The sequence below is a fragment of the Blennius ocellaris genome (genome assembly GCF_963422515.1).
Source record: "Blennius ocellaris genome assembly, chromosome: 4".
Lineage (NCBI taxonomy): Eukaryota > Metazoa > Chordata > Actinopteri > Blenniiformes > Blenniidae > Blennius > Blennius ocellaris.
The window spans coordinates 5,072,130-5,089,936 of NC_137653.1; the positions used below are offsets into that span (position 1 = coordinate 5,072,130).

The following is a 17,807-nucleotide window of genomic DNA, read 5'->3' on the forward strand; positions in this document are numbered from 1 at the left end:
ACACCTACACACTGGAAGATGATGCAGACAAACTCTCAAGACCATATTGGTCAACGATTACTGGACTGAATTAAGTCACATTTTATGGACTTGTTCTTCTGTGTTTGCAGAAGATTAGATTACATTTGCAATGAAATATTTCCTGAGGAAATTATTGCAAAAATTATCCTTCATATTAAGAAGGAAAACATTTTGTCATGCATGTTGCATGAATCCAAGTTGATTACATGAGTGATCTGTCTTGAAATGTACGATTGTATTATTTGTTATTGATCACTGTGGTCAAACATTCAAAAGTCCTATAATGGACATCAAATTATCACAATGGACTTTGTCTCCATTTGATGACTCTTGTTACTAAAACCTGATCTGTTGTAGGATCCAACTGTTTATTCTTCCTTGTGAAACATTGAACTTAGTCGTAACACGTTTTTTTATTACTTTTGAGTTTCACTGTGTATTAAACACAGTACTGCAGTCATTTTGTGACCCTCCAATTATCATTGATCGTATTGATCAAAAACCTTCATTGTCCATTTTAGGACATTAAAGTAAACATTGATTTTCTTTAACTTCTTTATGAAACTGATCTGTTTCAAGATCCATTGTTTTTCCTCTGCATTTAAATATTTTTAATGTCATAACGTCACTGCTTCTTTGTGTCATTGTACATTTTGCTTGTGTTAACTGATGAAATGTCAGTTTCTTTCATGTGATCTGTTTAAAGGTCGACTCAAGGTTGTCTTGTGAGCGTTAATTTAACTCCAATTGGAGAAAAAGTTGAATGGACAGTGCGTTTTATGTGCTGAAATATAGTTAATTGTCTCTCATAGAGACTGTTGTTCCTTTACTCTCTGAGTACAGAGTGTCTTGTAGAAATCTACAAGTTGTTGTTGTGACGTATCATCACCTGTTGATGAGCTTCGTTTTATTGTGGCTCATGGATCTTTGTTCAATAAAAAATACTACCTATTGAATATATTCTGTTCTTGCCTCTAATATTTGACTGAGATTGACAAACGTCTGTTACAATAAGAGAAAACACCAAATTGCTCCTCTATCTTCAAACAAACAATTGCAAACTACAGCACCCATTGTCATGTATCACAAACATAATATACTTAGTCTTAATCCTCCTCATATTTCTTACTCCCAGTGAAAATATCAACATCCCGAGTGCTGGTTTCTCCAGTTCAAACTCCTTTCTTGTCCTTAAATCATCTTACAAATTTGATCATCGGAATTTTTGGAAAATGAGAGTTTGATTATGTAGGAACATCCAAGACATTAAACCAAGATGACCATATAATTTAATGTTTTTCATAAATGCCATAAGGCGATGTTTCATTTGCAAGTGTTTTTATTATAAAAATGTTTCAAGTTATTAATTCTCCTGCCTGAAGTGATGGCAAGGCTTATCTAATGTGATGTATAATGAGGCACACTTCTATTGTTCATCTAGTGAAAGGACAGAGTGTGAGAAACCAGAAAAAACTCACTCACAGAGTTGCTGTGGGACAATAGATCCAGACCTTTGCCCCGAAGAGATGGGGGTCAAAATGCACTCTGGCTCCGAAATGAGGACACGGTGAATTCATCTTGTTAAATTACAACTTGTATTTTATAAAAAAAATGTAACTGAAGTATTTTGAGAACATCTGAACTGGAATCAAATCGCTCAAAAAAAGCAAGCAATGTTTGCTTGTTCCCTTGTGCTGTTTCACAGGAGGTTCCCTCACTGACTTCCCCCTCCTCCTGTACTTGAGGTGGAGCACTTTGACTGGAAGATGACTGCTGATTGGCTCGGCTCCGCCCCCCAGCTGTGGCCATTTAAACCGCTCCAGCAGGCTCCTCATGGCGGCTGATGCGGAAAGTTTCCGCTCAGTCTGCCCAGAGACCCTTGGTGTGTGTTTCCATTGCTGTGTGAGCGTCTGAACTCAGCTCAAACTTTTGATATCCCTGCCTTAGTTTAACGTTAGTCAACCTCAACCATTGCCCAACAGTTTGGTGAAGGTACCAGCTGTTTCGCTTTGTGTTAATTTGAGGATTTGTTTGTCTCCATTTTGCCACTCTCTTGTTTAGTGAATTTGTGTTAGAAGAAACTTTTCATTCACCGCCTTCCCGGTTTTTGGTCACAGCCTTCAAGTGAAGAAGCTGCCTTTTTGTTATCATATATTAAGTCTGTATAGTTATTGGGCATTATCTGTTTGGCCCTCTTTTTATTGTATTATTGTGTCTTTGGGGTTCTATTTTGATGACTGTAAACCTGAGAACTACCAATAAAATCCCCCACTTAACCCAAACTCACCCGCTTATTGTTACTTCCTACATCCTGAGCAGAGCCGGGTCGTAACAAATAGGGGTTTTCTCTAGGCGGTGTTGGTTTTGTGTAATTCTCAGGTTGATTAGAGTGAGAACGTATTTTTTGTGTTCAACGGAGAGCAATGGCTCAGTTTAGTTTGCAGCATTTTCTGGTGGGTCCTCCTTTAGAGCTCCTTGACCATTGCAGGAGGGCCGACTGATGTATTGATGTATGTTAGGAGACAATTATAGTCTCCATAATAAATTACAATCCACTAAGCACAACCACATATCAGCCCTGGGAATCAGAGTCTGACTGGGAAGCAGCTGCTTCCAGAAGTGTGCCAAATCCCTTTGGAGAGTTGATCGGTGCGCCGGTGGCGTGGATCTCATGCATAGTCATTTCTACTCTCCAGAGTTTTCCCACAAAAATAAAACAGGGACTAACTGTTCATCAGTGTTCTTCTACCACAACACGCTGGGGAGGAAGGTTCATTTTCTCAATGGGACACAATGAAGTTGACAAATTGCCAGGAGACATCAGATGTATTTACCAGTTATATTTATTATGTACCCGTCATGACTATTGATGTATCAATAGTTTGTGTGACACATTGTTTCTCAATTCCACTTCTCCTTCAGTGATTTTCCTCTTTATTCTCAGTCCATGAATGAAACTTTGACAATGCTTTCACCAAACCACCGAAAATCTCATCACCCCTCATGAAAAATGTTGATTTTATAGTTGTTTTTCATGATCATTATGTTTGTGATATATAACATATGTGCTGTCGTTTGAAATTATTTGTTTGAAGATGTAGAGGCAATATGGTGTTTTCTCTTATTGTAACAGACGTTTGTCAATCTCAGTCAAATATTAGAAGCAAGAACAGAATATATTCAACAGGTATTATTTTTATTGAACAAAGATCAATGAGCCACAATAAAACGAAGCTCATCAACAGGTATACGTCACAACAACAACTTGTAGATTTCTACAAGACACTCTGTACTCAGAGAGTAAAGGAACAACAGTCTCTATGAGAGACAATTCACTATATTTCAGCACATAAAACGTACTGTCCATTCATCTTTTTCTCCAATTGGAGTTAAATTTCTAAATTAACGTTCACAAGACAACCTTGAGTCGACCTTTAAACAGATCACATGAAAGAAACTGACATTTCATCAGTTAACACAAGCAAAATGTACAATGACACAAAGAAGAAGTGACGTTGTGACATTAAAAACATTTAAATGAAAAGAGAAACATGGATCTCAAAACAGATCAGTTTCATTAAGAAGTAACAAGAAAATCAATGTTTACTTTAATGTCCTAAAATGGACAATGAAGATTTTTGATCAATACGATCAATGATAATTGGAGGGTCACAAAAATGACTGCAGTACTGTGTTTAATACACAGTGAAACTCAAAAGTAGCAAAACGTGTTACGACTAAGTTCAATGTTTCACAAGGAAGAATAAACAGTTGGATCCTACAACAGATCAGGTTTTAGTAACAAGAGTCATCAAATGGAGACAAAGTCCATTGTGATAATTTCATGTCCATAACAGGACTTTTGAGTGTTTGACCACAATGATCAATAACAAATAATACAATCGTACATTTCAAGACAGATCACTCATGTAATCAAATTGGATTCATGCAACATGCATGACAAAATGTTTTCCTTCTTAATATGAAGGATAATTTTTGCAATAATTTCCTCAGGAAATATTTCATTGCAAATGTAATCTAATCTTCTGCAAACACAGAAGAACAACTCCGTAAAATGTGACTTAACTCAGTCCAGTAATCGTTGACCAATATGGTCTTGAGAGTTTGTCTGCATCATCTTCCAGTGTGTAGGTGTCTACCACGGCCTCCAGGGGGCGCTGTTGACTGGACTTTTGTCTTTGGAGCTGCTGGTCTGGACTGTGGAGCTCAGAGGAGAGAAGTCAGCCTCTCTCAGGTTGTGATCAGAGGACGACTGCAGCTTGTTGAAGTGGTTGAGCAGTTTTCTCTGCTGTTGGTTCTGCTGCTGCAGCTGTGTCAGGAAGCAGACCGTCATCTCCAGGATGTCTGCTTTCTCCAGCTTGGAGTCTGGCTGCTGTTTGAGGAACTCTGGACCCAGGAGAGACTTGAGATGCTCGATGCTGCTGTTGATTCTCTCTCTGCGTAACTTCTCCACCAGAGGTTTTCTGACCTGCACAAACAAGGACAAAGTCATTAATTAACTTGCTCAACAGCAAAATGCAAATAAAGAAATACATCTCAGATTTGATGGAAACTTGATGAATCTTCAATTTACCTTGTGGTTCAGAGTGAGGAGGTCCTGAGGATTGGTCATTGCTGCAGTGATTGTAGGAGCCATGTTTGGATCTCTGTGCTGTCGAGGTCTCTGAAGAGAGAATCTGATGTGTGGCGGCTGCATCCCTCCTATTTATACTCCTGCATCTCCATATGAATGTGTGGGTCTGACTCTGGTGGATGTTTCCCACAGTCTGGACCAATCAGAGAGCTTGTTGAGACAATGAGACATGTGGAGCAGCAACACACTGCCTTTAATTCTCTGGGGACAATAGATAGATCTCAGGGGAACAGGTGGAGGACTGGATAGAGACTGAGCGCTCTGTGAATGTGAGAAAGTGGCGACCCTGTAGAGAGAGCAGATCTGCTGTTTGATGCTGAGATCAGTGACTTTGACTGAGCACACTTTAGTCATCTCCATCAGACACGTGAGAGAATAACTCTTATGCTGTTCAGTAAAATATGAAATACACGTAACACTTAGATAATTATCATCAAAGTGGAAAAAAAACATATTTGATTCCTCCATCATACATTAACGTGTTTAAAACCATCTATTTCAATACACTGTTGTTAATACAAAAATAATCTTTATTTCATCATTATTTTGTGTAAAAGTTTTCTTCCAAGGAAAAATAATACTGCAAGAAGCCAGACCCTGGAGCTATTTAGTCTTTACAGCAGACAGATAATCATCATGCTGCCGTCCAGATGCACTCGTGTCATCTGACACGTGCCTTCTAGTTGGTGTGAGTAGCTGCTTGATGTCAGGTTCCCACACTGCCTCCCTGTGCTGTGGTCAATGATCCACAGAAGGACGTCAGTGACAGATGCTGGTTGTGTGTGGTTGTAGTAAAAGAGTATTACATCACCAACCATCTGGAGGGAAACGATCCTATTGGCTGATTCTCTCAGTTTGTATATTTTTAAAAGATATGGTCCGAATCCTTTGAATTATGACTAAAATAATGTTGTTGGTCAAATTTCTCATTTGCAGCATTTGTTGGTGTATTGATGTATGTTAAGAGACAATTATAGTCACCATGATAAATTACAATCCACTCAGCACAACCTCATATCAGCCCTGGGAATCAGAGTCTGACTGGGAAGCAGCTGCTTCCAGAAGTGTGCCAAATCCCTTTGGAGATTTGAACGGTGTGCCGGTGGAGTGCATCTCATCCATAGTCATTTCTACTCTCCAGAGTTTTCCCACACTTTGTTCATCAGGAAAAATTACAAAAAATAAAACAGGCACGTGACCCTGGGACTAACTGTCCATCACACCCTGTGAAGCACACGTAGTGTTCTACCCATAAGTGAGCAGGAAGGTTCATTTTCTTATAAATGGGACACAATGAAGTCGTCAAATTGCCAGAAGGAGACATCAGATGTATTTACTAGTTATATTTATTATGTACCCGTCATGACTATTGATGTATCAATACTTTGTGTGACACATTGTTTCTCAATTCCGCTTCTCCTTCAGTGATTTTCCTCTTTATTCTCAGTCCATGAATGAAACTTTGACAATGCTTTCACCAAACCACCAAAAATCTGATTCAACCTTCATTTCATCATTCAGAGTCAGGCCATATTTTCAACTGTATCTTCAGGTCAAAGGTCAGAATCTAGCAGCTCTGTGAGAGAGTTTTCTCTGGTTTCTCACACTGTGATTTTACTGTTTTCACCACACAAACAATAGACGTGCGTTTGATTATTCATCACCTTAGATACATTGTAAACCTCTTATAGGAGGGAAATGACTAACTTCATATATTTCAAAGTAAAGCCTTACAAAAATAAAGAGAACAAGCAAGTTTTGTGTGAAAAGTTTGTTTGAAAGGTTTGTCGTTTGGTTTGATTGCTGAAGTATCTTAAAGTACCATTAATATGCTGTGATGCTGATCACCCCTCATCATGAAAATATTTGATTAGACTTTATAGGTGTTATTTTATGATCGTTATGTTTGTGATATATAACATGTGCTGTAGTTTGTAATAATTTGTTTGAAGATGTAGAGGCACTATGGTGTTTTCTTTTATTATAACAGAAGTTTGTCAATCTCAGTCAAATATTAGAGGCAAGAACAGAATATATTCAACAGGTAGTATTTTTATTGAACAAAGATCAATGAGCCACAATAAAACGAAGCTCATCAACAGGTGATGATACGTCACAACAACAACTTGTAGATTTCTACAAGACACTCTGTACTCAGAGAGTAAAGGAACAACAGTCTCTATGAGAGACAATTCACTATATTTCAGCACATAAAACGTACTGTCCATTCAAATTTTTCTCCAATTGGAGTTACATTTCTAATTTAACGTTCACAAGACAACCTTGAGTCGACCTTTAAACAGATCACATGAAAGAAACTGACATTTCATCAGTTAACACAAGCAAAATGTACAATGACACAAAGAAGCAGTGACGTTGGGACATTAAAAACATTTAAATGAAAAGAAAAACATGGATCTTAAAACAGATCAGTTTCATAAAGAAGTTTTAAGAAAATCAATGTTTACTTTAATGTCCTAAAATGGACAATGAAGATTTTTGATCAATACGATCAATGATAATTGGAGGGTCACAAAAATGACTGCAGTACTGTGTTTAATACACAGTGAAACTCAAAAGTAACAAAACGTGTTACGACTAAGTTCAATGTTTCACAAGGAAGAATAAACATTTGGATCCTACAACAGATCAGGTTTTAGTAACAAGAGGCATCAAATGGAGACAAAGTCCATTGTGATAATTTCATGTCCATAACAGGACTTTTGAATGTTTGACCACAATGATCAATAACAAATAATACAATCGTACATTTAAAGACAGATCACTCATGTAATCAACTTTGATTCATGCAACATGCATGACAAAATGTTTTCCTTCTTAATATGAAGGATAATTTTTGCAATAATTTCCTCAGGAAATATTTCATTGCAAATGTAATCTAATCTTCTGCAAACACAGAAGAACAAGTCCATAAAATGTGACTTAATTCAGTCCAGTAATCGTTGACCAATATGGTCTTGAGAGTTTGTCTGCATCATCTTCCAGTGTGTAGGTGTCTACCACGGCCTCCAGGGGGCGCTGTTGACTGGACTCTTGTCTTTGGTGCTGCTGGTCTGGACTGTGGAGCTCAGAGGAGAGAAGTCAGCCTCTCTCAGGTTGTGATCAGAGGACGACTGCAGCTTGTTGAAGTGGTTGAGCAGTTTTCTCTGCTGTTGGTTCTGCTGCTGCAGCTGTGTCAGGAAGCAGACCGTCATCTCCAGGATGTCTGCTTTCTCCAGCTTGGAGTCTGGCTGCTGTTTGAGGAACTCTGGACCCAGGAGAGACTTGAGATGCTCGATGCTGCTGTTGATTCTCTCTCTGCGTAACTTCTCCACCAGAGGTTTTCTGACCTGCACAAACAAGGACAAAGTCATTAATGAACTTGCTCAACAGCAAAATGCAAACACAACAATAAATCTCTCAGATTTGAGTGAAACTTGATGAATCTTCAATTTACCTTGTGGTTCAGAGTGAGGAGGTCCTGAGAATTGGTCATTGCTGCAGTGATTGTAGGAGCCATGTTTGGATCTCTGTGCTGTCGAGGTCTCTGAAGAGAGAATCTGATGCGTGGCGGCTACATCCCTCCTATTTATACTCCTGCATCTCCATATGAATGTGTGGGTCTGACTCTGGTGGATGTTTCCCACAGTCTGGACCAATCATGGAGCTTGTTGAGACAATGAGACATGTGGAGCAGCAACACACTGCCTTTAATTCTCTGGGGACAATAGATAGATCTCAGGGGAACAGGTGGAGGGAAGGTGGAGATGGAAGGATCAAATGTTCAATGTGTTGCTGAGCTCAATGATATTGACTGGACAAATGACCAGACCTAGAAAAGTATTAACGATCTCAAGAAGTAAACAAGAAATATAGTTGTTGTGTGGTGTTTAATAGATCCCAGTCCTAAAATGCAACATGTGAATATTGACTTATTTTTTAATTCTGAGACCAGCAGAGTCTACAATTTAAAATCATTTTCCTTAAGTGTTACCTATAAACATTTACAAAACAATATTCTAATGTATTATGTGGTTTCTGACGATAGGAATCAATTCAGATAATCATCATGCTGCCGTCCAGATGCACTCGTGTCATCTGACACGTGCCTTCTAGTTGGTGTGAGTAGCTGCTTGATGTCAGGTTCCCACACTGCCTCCCTGTGCTGTGGTCAATGATCCACAGAAGGACTTCAGTGGCAGATGCTGGCTGTGTGTGGTTGTAGTCAAAGAGTATTACATCACCAACCATCTGGAGGGAAACGATCCTATTGGCTGGCTCTGACATTCTGGAAATTATTGTAATTTCTTTTTTCCCGTCCAAAAAAAATCTAAACGACATAACCAATCGAATGTTTACTGTAAAGAGACATTTCAATGCAGTTTTAAGGTTGAGTCATGCTCATAGATTTTTACTGACCATGGTCACTAAAAAGAAATTCTGTTTAATGCGTTAAGCAGAATTCGAGAGTTTTGTTGGGAGGCAGCTGTTTCCTGAAGTGTGCCAAATCCCTTTGGGGACATAACGGGCTGCTGGTGGAGTGGATCTCGTTGACAAGTCATTTGTGCTCTCCAGAGTTTTCCCACACTTTGTTCATTAGCTTAAATCAGACATGTGACCCATGCAATGTGATTTGGGAATTCTGTCTGGCGCAAGTGTTTACCTTAAATAACAAAGCCCCACAGAAAATGTAGTTTTTTCAAAAATTGTATTTAACATATGTTAACCATGAAGAAAATATATTATATAAAGTGTCCTGTTTCCTGTATTGTCTCTGAATTTAGCCAAGAATACTTGGGCTCCCCAAGTAGAAATGGACACATTTGAGTCACAGTTTGTTTGTTTGTTTTATAAATTCTATGGGGTTTACAAATTAATTTTGTAATTCTATATTTGTATAGGAAATGTGTTTCTTTGGGGGGGGTTTAACAAGAGAAGGTGAAGTCAGTCTAAACGTGCAGATTTGGAATGACGAGTTGCAGATGAAACTGAGTGGTTCTGAAATTCTCTCAATGACCCTTTTCCACATTTTTCATTCTCGGCTCAGCAGAAGGAAGCGGAATGGAAAAGCAAGTTTAAAGCTTTGGAAGCCCGTCTGCAGGAGGTGATGAACACTGAGGGCTTCAGGCAAAGAGAAGAGCTGCTTCAGCGAGCCAGAGAGGTGGAGGAGAGGACCAAACTGGACATCAGGGTCCTCGTGGACCGGATCTTCCATCTGAATGTGCTCGCATCCAAGCCTAAAGTGAAAAACGCTCAGAAAGAGGAGAAAGAATGAGAAGGAGGAAAGACATTCACGTTTGTCTTCCTTACTTCATCCTCGTCTGTTTTTCCAAACTTGTAAATAAATTCCTCAAAATGAATCCTACAGGCTGCCTTGACCATCAATAGGGACCTTATTAGTGCTCAATATGTCGTGTTCATGCTTTGCAATCAACAATTTTTTTCATTCATGTTAAATCTTTAGTTTCACACTTTTTGATAAGAGTGCTACATCATGAAATTAATCTTTTATACCGGCTTGTTTGGAATCAGAACGGCTGCTTTACACATTATATGTTCACATCCTCATATATTTATCTGGTATGAGGCATTTTATGAAGACATTTTAAAACAAAGATGTGCGATTTCTGATCTGGATTTCGCTACATGGTGTGGAATCTTTTGCAGGAATTACTGAAACACTGTCGGTTGATCTGACAACAGGCTTCAGGTTTTTCTGTTTGGGTCTACTGTGTTAGCTCTTCCGCTTCACACTACCCACTAAGATTCTCTGGTTTGGAGCCAGTCAGTACTTAATCCAGGTATGTATACGTCTAGCAGAGTGATTTGAGGCCAATTTCTGTGTGAAAATATCAAACCTACATCTCCTGTCCTGTGGTTTTGTGGTCAGGTAGAAAAACCGATTTGGGTGTCACCTGCACAGAAACAGAGGTCACTCCTCGTTTTTCTAGTATCAACAATTCAAAAAATGGATTAATGACTGTTCATGACAGGGTTTTTTTTTTTGGGGGGGGGGGGGTTATGTGTGTGTCTCCTTTCATTTTCCTTTAATTGTGTTCTCCAACGGTACACTTCCATGTTTTCACACACCTGGAAACTGACGTGAAACCAGCCTCAGGTGCGTTTGCATTCCTCCTCTTCTCCCTCCCATCTGCCTCAGTGTCTTTTAGTAGACTAAAGAGGCTTCGAGTTTCCCATTGCCCCTCCTCTGAGCCCCCACCGGCTCCCAGCGCAAGGCTGGACGTGCCCCGGTCACACGCCCTCTCTCTGCTGCTGCTGGGAGCCACGGGGACACACGGCTTCCCACACTTCTGTATGCAGCCGGCTCAGCCGCACACACAATGGAAGTGTGTCTGGCCTCGACAAAGCCTCAGGGCCGTTCTCAGGCCGGGCGAGGACAGACGGCCACTTCACACATAAACCATCTGGTTTGGCTGCAACTCAGTGCCCAGCCACACGCACAGATACAATAATAACTTTATTTTACTATACTTTTTTTTAAATGTATAAATCTTAATGACTTTGTTTTGGGGGTTTTTTTTTCCATCTGTGCTCGTCAGAAACCTGCTCATATCATACAGTTTTTTATTAAAGATATTTGCTGCTGAAGTCAAAACATTACTATGGTGGACATGTTTACTCTGTATTGCACAATTAGATTATTTTATTTATTTTCACCATCATCAAGGGGACTTTCCTGTCTTCTCATGGTCAGTGTCCACGCCTGAGCATCACAGAAGGAAGCAGAATTTTTCCCATGTCTACTTGGGGGGTGAGGGGGGGTGTGTTGGATATTTTCCCACTGACCCCAGTGATGTGTGTCATACAGATAAAGCATCCCACCTGTTCTTTTTGACAGCCATTAAATTCAGCCCATTGTCCAAGAGCTTTGAGGCCCCTGATTGGCCGAACGGCGGAGAGGGCGCCGCGCCGGCAGCATAAAAAGCAGGGCCAAAGACGCAGACGTAAACAGACCTCATCTGCACTTTTTGCAAGCAACGCCACCGCAGCCAGGAGAAAGCAAACCTCAACATGGCTCTCTACACAGACCTCGCTCTGCAGGACAGCATGAAGGAGCAGCTCTTCAGGTGAGTTGACCTCAAAATGTGCTCTTATTGTTTCCAGAGCTGCTGCACACCAACAAAGTTTGTCAAAGTTAAACAAAAAACTGGATCTGTGAACGTCTTAATAAAACTTTTTTCTTCTTTCTTTCTTTTTTTAAATCCCAGGTGTAAACTCCAGATGTTGGAGAGGAAGTGCAGCATAGCAGTGGAGAAACTGAAGGCTCTGATCGGGGAGCACCTGCAGAACGGCATCCCCGTGTCAGACATCCTGGAGAAAACCAAGTCACTGCTCACCCTGAGGAGAGCCCTCTTGTCACACAACGGCTACTCCAAATACTCGAGGGACATTTTGCGTCTCTTCCCCGACGCGGAAGACGACGTGGCCCCGCTGTGCTTCTAGCGACGAGAGCTTGGCCGCCCAAGGAGTGGACTATAAGAACTGCTGCGGCGTTCATGTGATCCGTGCCTCGCAGGTTTTTTATCACGACAAAAACCCGTGTCCGTGATGGAAATCTACAGATAAAACCAGTCGGACGCAACACGACGAGGACGTCCTCAGAGATGGAAGAAGCTTTTCCAACTTCCTTCAGATGATTAACTGAAGACATTTTGAACATGCAAAGTCAAATGTTTCGGCCAAACCTGAGGAGGCGACTGAATGTGCTGAAGGCTGTAGCATTACCTGCTGTGCTGCTATTTGTTGGGTTTATAACTGTAGTGCTTCAAAGAAAGCGCCGCAATGTAAACCCAGTCTCTAACCTATGCAATGCTTAGTTGTTGGTGACTTAGAGACACATTTTAACTGTCTTTTTTTTAATTTTGCCATCAAAGTTTTGTCTTCTTTATTTTTGTTTTATCTTGAATGAAGTTTTTAATTTGAAGCCAAGCGGAGTGTTGGCCTGTGATTCCTGTGAAATGATGGGCGGACATTGTACGACTTCCCTTAGCATATTTGATCTTACTGCCTTATTTCAAGGCATTTTGTCTTTAAAATCCAACCTTTCTTCTGAAAAGGGATTCATCATTATTTTTTGTATGCTGTGTATGCATATTGTGTTCTATTCATCGCTTTTGTTTTTATTCATCCACAGTGGATTTAAATTTGTTTTTGTGTTGTTGCATATGTGAAGAAAATAAATATCTTAAAACATTACTTCACCCCCCCGTGCCTATTCTTCTGAAATAGTACATTTTTAGCGAGTTAAACCTTCAGACCTTCATTGTTTGGTGTTGGAGCGATCCAGATAAACGTGTCAGGAAATATGAATTTATTGAAATTGACCTTTACCAGTCGACTGTGAATGTGATGTATTCTACCGCTCACTTTGTGACAGACTCTACTCAGATGATCACGACTTTAAATGAGCAGTCAGTTGGACGATTAAAGCAAAAACCTAAATGAACTTGAGCCATATAAACAATGCGCTCTCATAAAAGATCGGAGGACAACTGAAATGCTTTAATCTGTTGGATGAATGTGAAATTGCATAAATGATTAACTATGGAATTCATGTAATACCTCCTACGGGACATATTGAAGCAATGCAATGCACCACCATCAGCACACAGTGAGGAAATATAATCTCTGGCACAGTTAAAATAAATGTAAAGAATTCATGATGCAGCTGTTCTGCATGTTGATGGTGCATCAACGCATCAGTGGGACACTCTGTGATAGTTCTACTGTTTGTGTTTCACCAATTATTCATGCACCTCTATTTTACAGTAGTTGACAGAATGATGAACCAGCAGGTCTCTGTTTCATTCATCATACGTGATCCTAAACTGAGATTGAAAGGGAAGAATCTGTGTTTTCACTGAGATATTTTTTCTTTTCACATAGTTGAAATCAGCTGCACTGCTTAAAAGACTGATTGGTGTAGAAATTAAAGTGGTGCAGAAGCAATGAAGTACAACTAAAACAGAAGTTAAATCATAAAGGTAAATTATGTCTACGCAAGTGTTCGTATCAATCAAGAACTGAAAACACTATCTTTACTGAATATTATTAAATATTATTGTTTATGTAGCTACAGGATCTAAAAATGTGCATTCAATCACAAAATAATTCAATGATAGGTGAATAAATAGGAGGCACACGACATTTGTTGTTTTTTTTTATGATTGTTTTATTGCGCATCACTTGGCTTGAAGAGATACATTCAGTGTGAGACATTTTCCAAAAACGCTGTTCCTTCATTGAAGGTATGTGTGCTGTCACTCACAGAGTTATAAAGCAGCACGTTTGTCTCAGTTTTCTTCTGCTGAAAATGCAGACAGTTATAATATTTGAAAGATTAAAAAAAAAGACCAAACATTTCAATTAAGAAAATATGTGAATGTCACATAAAAATCTCAAAGATGTTTGACATGTATAAGTGTGTCTCCTCGAATGGAGATTAAAAAAAAAAAAAAAGACATGCATTACTGTCAGTAAAACCAACAACACAGAGGAATTCCCAGAGGGAATAAAAAATCTACTTCACAGAGTAGGCAAAGTCACAGGCGGAAGACATTTTTTGGGGGGGAAATACAAAACATCACCAAACTGTGAATACCACAGAAACACAGACCTTCACAAAAGGCACAAAAACATAAATGCAGATTTGTTGAAATCAAGGTATGGACTCTTTAAAATAAGAGGTCAAAGAACCGACACAGGTACTTGCACAGTACGAGTGAGTTGACACAAGTCCTGAGGCGTCTACCACGGCCTCCACAGAGCGCTATTTACTGGACTCTTGTCTTTGGTGCTGCTGGTCTGGACTGTGGAGCTCAGAGGAGAGAAGTCAGCCTCTCTCAGGTTGTGATCAGAGGACGACCGCAGCTTGTTGAAGTGGTTGAGCAGTTTTCTCTGGGTCTGCGTCTTCGGCTCCTCCTTGGACATGAAGTGCACGACTTCCCGGACACACCGGGAGAATCCCTGACTGACAGCCGCCGAGCCCACGGCTCGATGCTGCTGCAGCTGTGTCAGGAAGCAGACCGTCATCTCCAGGATGTCTGCTTTCTCCAGCTTGGAGTCTGGCTGCTGTTTGAGGAACTCTGGACCCAGGAGAGACTTGAGCTGCTCGATGCTGCTGTTGATTCTCTCTCTGCGTAACTTCTCCACCAGAGGTTTTCTGACCTGCAGAAACGAGGACAAAGTCATTAATTAACTGGTTCAACAGCAAAACAATAAAGAAATAAATCTCTCGTAGTTGATTAAGAACTAGATGAATCTTCAGTATACCTTGTGAGTCAGTGCCAGCTGCTCCTGAGGATTGGTCATTGCTGCAGTGATTGTAGGAGCCATGTTTGGATCTCTGTGCTGTCGAGGTCTCCGAAGAGAGAATCTGATGTGTGGCGGCTGCATCCCTCCTATTTATACTCCTGCATCTCCATATGAATGTGTGGGTCTTGGTCTGTCTGGAGTTTCTCACAGTCTCGGCCAATCGGGGAGCTCGTAGAGACAATAAAGGATGCGAGACTCTGAATGGTGTTATTGCCTTAAGGATAATGGTTAAATCCCAAGGGAACAGCTGGAGGGCAGGGAGGGGGAGATGGAGAGAGACTCACAGAGCTCTGTGTGAATCTGGGAAAGTGGTGACCCCGCAGAGAGAGCAGATCTGCTGCCTGATGCTGGGATCAATGACTTTGACTGAGCACACGCTCACCATCCCAGCCTGCGGCCTATAAGTAGATCATGAGAACGGATTATGTGTTCATTTCGACAAACGTTCCATCCGATTTCATATTACTCTCCGTCGGCGTCGACTGATCTTCAAGTACTGAATTTCATAACATGTGATGTATGGCAAGACATTGAATCCTTCACTTTACTAATTCTGCTTGATATCCCGCAAACTACTAATACTGACACGTCAATGCAAGAAAATGCTACTGTTGTGGTGAATCGTGCTTTTTGAATAGTTGACGAACCCAACAGCAGCTGGATGAGGGGCTGATCATCTTTTAAGTTCACCGGCAGTTGTTCCAAATAAACCTTAACTCGTTTAAGTTTGTAATAGTAATTTAACTCAAATTCATATGTCTACAGCACATGATCCACTCGATAACTGGATTCCCTTTCGATGCCCCCGACACAATAAACCGCCAGGAATGCAAAGGAACAATCTGAACGTAAAGGAGGGGAAAAGGAGCTTTTGAATGTTCATTAATCCTTCGCATGTCTGCATTCCTCATAGACGTTTTACAAAAGCCTGGTAATGACGAGTCTTGATGGCAGGAATTTCCATTCAGGGGAGGTGAGACAAAAACTCGTAAACTGACTCTATAATTAATGTGATGTGCAACCAGACACACTTCTTTTGTTCTTGAAAGCAGTGAATGGACAGAGTGTGGGAAACCAGAGAAAACTCACTCACAGCGCCACTGTGGGACAATAGACACGGACCAGACAAAGATGTCTGTGGAGGGGGAGGAGGAATTCTTTACCACTGAATTTTAAATGTTTATACATTTTACTCACCAATGCTGAGAAAATATGTACTCCTATATTTAGTCCAACTATTGTCTATGTCCTTTGAAATTTAAGATGCACAATTCTCTTTTAATTCTGGATTTCTGCTACGTATTTTAGTAAACGTTGATCAATTAAATTCTATTCCATTCTATAAAGCGTGTATTGAACTAATATTATATAAAATAATACAACAATTATTGCTTATTGTGTATGCATGTCATTAGTAAATGTACTAACTTTGACTATGGCCTAATAATATTAATGCTTTCATTAAAATTATCTTTTAATTGTCTTATTTACTTCTATTGGTGTTCAAAATGTACATTTCCATTTTCACTTGCTTTAGATGAAGGTGTATGGTTGACAACGGATGCCAATCCTGCGAAAGTGTTGAATCAAAATTGAGTATAATGTATTTAGAACGAAGAAGGCGAACTTCCTGATAGCGTGCAAAAAGAAATGGTAAAATATATATATTGCATAACATATTTAAGTATGTCTTCATTAAACCTCATTAGACTTCTTTCTAAATGTGTTTTTGCTGACTGGTCGTTAAATGACATCTCAAGTCAAAATATTTGTGTTCACTTCTCTTATCTCTCAATAGAGGAGAGTGTCTAACAATAAAGTTTATTCTGGAAGGAGAGCTGCGAGCTGTGTGTGTGTGTTTGTGTGCGTGTGTGTGTGGATGAATTAGCATTTAACAAGGCACATGTCCATTGTTCAGTTGAGGCTCCATCAATGGACAGAGTGTGGGAAAGCTGTGAGCGAGAGAGTCACAGTTCAGTGTGATTAGCATCCTCAACCCCACCAGCACCTGACTATTCTCCACAGGGAGTTGGCACACTTCAGAGGAAGGTTTTTTTTTTTTCCACTACTCAGTGTTTTTTTTTTTCTTCTTTCCTGGATTTATTTCACTTTCTGCATCAATTTTTTGTGCCAATTTTGGTTGCTTGACTTCCACACTGCATCATTATTTATACATCAGCCTTTTTGTATATATATTTTTCTGTTGGCTGTCAGGGCTGTGTGTCAACCTGATCGCAAAGTTTATAAAACTCTTTTTTTTTTTTTTTTAACTCCTTGAGTTATACAAGACACCTTTAACCAACAGATAAAGGGAAGTAAATATATTTTGCATTGGCTTTGTTTCAAAATAAAGTTGTAATGCAGCTCTTTTATTTCAAAATGCCTTCACTTTCATACATTTGAAAAGTTTTTTTTTTAAATAGTTGTATTATACAAAATACTATCACAGCAGTTGTTTTACACCCCCAAAGAAACACTGCCTATTGGGATTTACTTTTCCCCTCCCTGGCTGTCAGGTTGTATCTTCTGAACAACACAAAGCCAATATTCATTGAAACTCCTGTTACATCAATCACGGCTCACAAAGCTCGGTGTGGGAAAGCTCGACTTGCGCTGTACTCACTGAAAACAACCTGTAACCAGATACAGGACACATCTGGACTGTGACTTGGATTCCTGCTGCTGTGCGTATCAGCTGCTACTTCATATAAAGAAAAAGCTCCCAAAAAGCTTTATTTTGGCTCGAACGTGTGCCAGCTTTTACATGGACATGAAAAAGGCTCAAACTTAAAATATT

At 39.9% G+C, this 17,807-nt stretch overlaps 2 protein-coding genes across 2 annotated transcripts; both read right to left on the bottom strand.

Moving 5' to 3' along the window:
- Window positions 1–4,177: 4,177 nt before the first annotated feature.
- LOC308129430 (uncharacterized protein) lies at window positions 4,178–8,292 on the bottom strand (the record flags this gene model as incomplete). The annotated part of the gene is given in 5 exon segments (XM_080495371.1): window positions 4,178–4,510; window positions 4,616–4,718; window positions 4,720–4,808; window positions 7,723–8,025; window positions 8,133–8,292. Coding segments are annotated over 5 exon segments (891 nt in total). The 5' UTR covers window positions 8,196–8,292.
- Window positions 8,293–14,443: 6,151 nt separating this feature from the next.
- Window positions 14,444–15,091, bottom strand: LOC308129742 (transcription factor HES-5-like; the record flags this gene model as incomplete). Its single annotated transcript, XM_080495789.1, has 2 exons — window positions 14,444–14,863; window positions 14,969–15,091. The coding sequence occupies 2 exons, from the start codon at window positions 15,089–15,091 to the stop codon at window positions 14,444–14,446; spliced, it is 543 nt and encodes a 180-aa protein (XP_080351915.1).
- Window positions 15,092–17,807: the final 2,716 nt, after the last annotated feature.